Source organism: Arachis hypogaea, chromosome 20, assembly GCF_003086295.3.
Source record: "Arachis hypogaea cultivar Tifrunner chromosome 20, arahy.Tifrunner.gnm2.J5K5, whole genome shotgun sequence".
NCBI lineage: Eukaryota > Viridiplantae > Streptophyta > Magnoliopsida > Fabales > Fabaceae > Arachis > Arachis hypogaea.
The window spans coordinates 75,949,087-75,954,053 of record NC_092055.1 but is presented as its reverse complement, the minus strand read 5'-3'; the positions used below and the strand labels follow the sequence as shown (position 1 = coordinate 75,954,053).

The window sequence follows — 4,967 nt, the reverse complement described above, 5'->3', positions numbered from 1 at the left end:
GCGAAAGGATTATCCCGAGCTATTCTCAAGTAATCATTAAAATTTTGAGGGCAAAATTTCTTATTTGGTGGGGAGAACGTAAGAACCGCGACTAATTAACCGCCTAATTAGATAATTAATTGCCCCAAAATAGAATCCAAAAAGTTAGAACAAGAACCAGAGCATTTAAATATGATTTTTGGACTCAGTGGCTTTTTCTGAGTCAGAAAATGTACTTTCTGCGAAAAACTGAGGAAAAAAACTGCGAACCGGTTTAAGTCTGCCCAGTACTACACGAGTAATAGTGAGAACAGTAAAAAACTTAGAAAAATGTTAGAAGTCAAAAGCCGAGCATTAATTTTAAAGGTTTGGCCCAAAGTTGGGCTAAACGGGCTAAAAACGCTAACGGGTTAGATCGGTCCTAAGTTGGGCCCAAGCCCAAGATATAAAAGGTTCATTAATGAGAAAGGAAGGAGAAGAAACCCTCCATTAACATTATTCATCACCATTTTCACAAGCTCATATATTGAGCTATAGAGCTCCGATCGCCGCACCGTTTGCGGCCACGCATTCCTTGTAAAGAGCTCTACAAATCCCACTCAAGAAACTAGTAAGGAAAGCTCGAATTCTTCACAGTTCATCTCTTCAAAATTTCGAGTTTTAGGGCTTTTGATTAAGTGAGGTTTTGTGATTTTTGGGTGTTTAGGTACACTCTAACCTTTGATTAGCATTGGATTTGACATCCAAAACTATTGGGTAAGGTAAGATCTCTTGAAACCCTTGTGAGATTATGATTAAATTGAACCCTAGGTTGATTAGTTATGGTTTATGTGTGTTATAGCTTGATTATTGTGAGTTTGGAAGCTATTGGAACTTGTTGGTGCTTGTTGGAGTGGAAGTGGCAGCTTGCTTGTGGTTGAAAGCTTGAGTTGAGCTTAATTTTAAGTTTTGACATATTGGGAATCAGCCAAGGTATGATTTCGGTTTACTCCTTGTAGTATATTATATTCATGGGCACTTAGGCTAGTGACTTATAGGATAGGTTTGAAATTGATATGTTATTGATTATTGTTGATTGATGACGTTTAATGAATTGCAGGAAATCTAAATTGCTGAATGTAAATTGCTTGAAACTTAAATGGGAAGAAACTTAAATGACTGAAACTTAAAGAGCAAGAAAGTAAAAGAACTGAATATTAGATTGCAAGAAACATAAATAAGTTGAATCTTAAAATGCAAGAAAGTAAAATTGCAGAATCTAAATTGCAGTGAAACTTAATTTGCATGAATTATAAAAGGAATTGGGTCTGGGAATCAAAACAGCAGTGAACAATTTCAATTAAAGTGAATGCAGAGAGATCTAACTTGAAGAAATTCAAAGAAAAGGATTCTTAGGGGTTGGAGATACCATAATCCATCATGAATCAAATAGGTCTCAACTCATTTCTCAATGATATGAGTAGATCTATGGTGGATTAAAATTGATTGGATCCCAATTCCTTGGCAATCCAATCTCTCTAATCACAATCTATCTTGCCAATTCCTTGATCTAATTGTCATGAGAAGAGGTTAAGTGCATGTCACTCATCCATAAGCCACACAAACTCTCAAAACCTCAATTCCTCCCGAATGGTGTTGGTTAAGAGAATTGTAAAGGATAGAGCTCCAATTCTAATGCAAGTGTTTCCCCTTCCGAGGCTCACACAAGCATTTAGTTGAATTAAACTCCTTTTCAGAATGAATAATTCACAATCAAAATAGAAGTTATCCTATAGCTACCCAAATGAATTGAGAAGAAGAAGAATTTCATTGATTCATTATGATTACAATAGAGCTCTTCCCCCTAATAAAATTGGGGTTTAGTTCATCATTGCTCAATTCAAACAGAAAATAGAAAATGCAAAAAAGTCCAGAAAGTAAAATTCCCCAAAATGAAAAAGTACAAAAGAGATCTAAAAGAAAAGAAAAGAACATAAAAGAAAAGAAACCGAAGATCCCGAAGAAGTCCCCAAATAATTCAAGATGCCATTTATTTATACTAGTGTACTTGCTTCTTCAGGTGTACTTGGAAGCTCTTCAAAATAGGCTTTTCGGTTCGTGGAATATTCTATTCCAGGAGAACGTAGCGTTCTTGAAGAGAGCGGAGCGCTTATGCATCCACGCGTACGCGTCCTCCACGCGCACGCGTCGTTTAACATTTTGGCACTTGTGATGCATACGCGTCGCTCACGCGTGCGCGTCATTACTATCTCCAGTGCTTGTCACGTGTACGCGTCACCTACGCGTACGCGTCCTCTTTAGTGCGCTCTCCAGGTGAGTGTAGCGTTCTTGCCAAAAGCGCTCGTCACCGCGTACGCGTCATCCACACGTACGCGTGGCCTTCCAAAAGTGCCACTTCCACGCTGTCGCTTCATCCATACGTGCGGATGCTTATTCAGAATTGTTGCTCTCTTGCGTACGCGTCACTCAAGCATACGCGTGGTCATCAAAATATCTCTTTCACACGTATGCGTCATCCATGCGTACGCGTCGCCAGCTAAATTTTCCCACTCCCTTATCGCAGGCGCTCTTGGTTGAAGAACATATCACTCTTGGGTGAAGAGCGTTGCTCCTCCTGTGCATACGCACACAAACACAGAGCGCTCTTGTAAACAAAGTGTAGCGCTCAGGGGTGTGCTGCAGGAGAACATAGCATTCTTTAAATGAGTGGAGCAATCTTCAAGTGAACTTAGCGCTCTTCAGGGGAGCATTTTTTGAAGGAATTTGGTGCTCTTCCCCCTTTCATGATCACAAAAATAGCAACGCATCAAAGCTCTGATCTCTTGAGCAACTATCTTTAGATAACTCACTCATTCATACTTTTCTTGAATTGTTTGCATGAAATTGAGCAGAATTCACTTAGTTCTTAACATATCAAAGTATGATGAGAAAATCCATCTAAGTGCTTGTTTCTTTTGATTAAAATGCATGAAACTAAAATAAAACAAATTAAACTAACTAGCTAATCCAGCTAAAATGCGAATGCATCAATCATATCAGAAAAGATGGACAGCATGCACCTTTGGAATATGGCAGGTGCATTCAGGGCATACGTCTATATGCAAAAACACCATAAAGGCAAGTGAAAGAAGTCTTCTCTTGGTCGTTAGGGTCCACTACAATCTGGTTGTAGCCTGAGTATCCATCCAAGAAATAGTAGTACTCATGACTAGCAAGTCTCTCCAATATTTGGTCCATGAATGGTAGAGGAAAATGGTCCTTCCTTGTGGCTTCATTGAGCTTTCTGTAGTCTATACACATGCGCCATCCAGTCACTGTTCTTGTTGGTATCAATTCATTTCTTTTATTTGGCACCACTGTGATTCCTTCCTTCTTGGGAACTACTTGAACAGGGCTCACCCAAGGACTGTCTGAGATGGGGTAAATCACCCCTGCTTGCCATAACTTCAGCACTTCTTTTTGCACCACTTTCTTCATTGTTGGATTTAATCTTCGTTGGGCTTGTATTGAGGGCTTGGCATCCTCCTCAAGAAGAATTTTATGCATGCACACTGAAGGGCTAATCCTTTTTAAATCTAAAAGTGTCCACCTTATGGCATCTTTGTGTTGCCTCAACATATTGATGAGCTTCTCTTATTGTTCTTCACTCAAGCTTGAGTTGATGATTACTGGATATGTGTTGTTGCTCCCCAAGTAAGCATACTTCAAGCTTGGGGGTAAGGTTTTCAACTCCAACTTTGGTGCTTCCATATTCTCTTTGCCTTGTCTAGCATGATTGAGCCTTTATGATTTCTTGTGGTAGTTCACCACATGATGTTTGATGATCTTGCTCCATTGCTTCTTCACATTGATCTTCTTCTAGGACTCCTTGAACCAGCTTTTCCTTTGTGTCCATCATCATATATTTTCCAATGGATTCCTTGGGGTAGCTCATTAGTGAAAACATTGAACACCATCTTTTCTTCATGCAGTCTTAGGACCAATTCTCCCTTTTGCACATCAATTATAGCTCCAGCTATTGCCAAGAATAGTCTTCCTAGTATGATTGATGCATTAGACTCTTCCTCCATGTCAAGCACAACAAAATCAGTTGGGAAGATGAACTTTCCCACTTTAACCAATAAGTCTTCTACCACTCCATGGGGAAACTTGAATGTCCTATCAGCTAGTTGAAGTGCCATGCTTGTTGGTTTGGCTTCTTCAATTCTCATTCTCTTCATCATGGCCAAGGACATATGGTTAATGCTAGCTCCCAGATCACATAATACTTTTTCAATGCTAATATCCCCTATGATGCAGGGGATTTGAAAGCTCCCAGGATCTTTCATCTTTTGGAGAAGCTTCTTTTGTATAATGGCACTACATTTTTCTGTGACCACTATAGTTTCCCTTTCTCCCAGTTTCTTTTCTTTGTCATGAGCTCTTTTAGGAACTTGGCATAGAGTGGCATTTGATCTAATGCCTCAACAAAAAGGATGTTGATTTGAAGCCTCTTGAAGATCCCCAAGAATCTAGAAAACTGACTGTCCTTCCCATCCTTTCTTAGCCTTTGTGGGTAGGGTGCCTTTGGTACATAGGGCTTCAAGACTTATTTTAGTGGAGCTGGAGTATGTCTCTTCTTCCTTCTTGATCTCTGAGTCATTTGCAACCTCTTCTTCTTGCAAATTGTGGCTTGAGGATGTCTCCTTCACCACCTTCCCACTTCTTAGTGTGATGGCCTTGCATTCTCCTCTAGGATTGGTCATGGTGTTGCTGTAAAATATGTTTGTAGGCATTGGTATTTGCTTAGATAGATATCCTAATTGTGACTCCAGTTTTGAGATTGCTGCCCCTTGGTTCTTTATGTTAGATCTAGCCTCCTCTTGGATTGAATCTATCTTTTTTTTAGCTTGCAATTGTCTCTCTGCAACAGTCGCAATATCCCCTGCCATACGTGCCATCATAGCTTCCAATCTTGCAAAGTTTCCACTGTCATTACATGGTTGTAG

At 39.7% G+C, this 4,967-nt stretch overlaps 1 protein-coding gene across 1 annotated transcript; it reads right to left on the bottom strand.

Annotated features, from left to right (window-relative positions):
* Window positions 1–3,821: 3,821 nt before the first annotated feature.
* On the bottom strand, window positions 3,822–4,307 carry LOC140183095 (uncharacterized). The gene has a single exon (XM_072231109.1). The coding sequence runs from the start codon at window positions 4,305–4,307 to the stop codon at window positions 3,822–3,824; it is 486 nt and encodes a 161-aa protein (XP_072087210.1).
* Window positions 4,308–4,967: the final 660 nt, after the last annotated feature.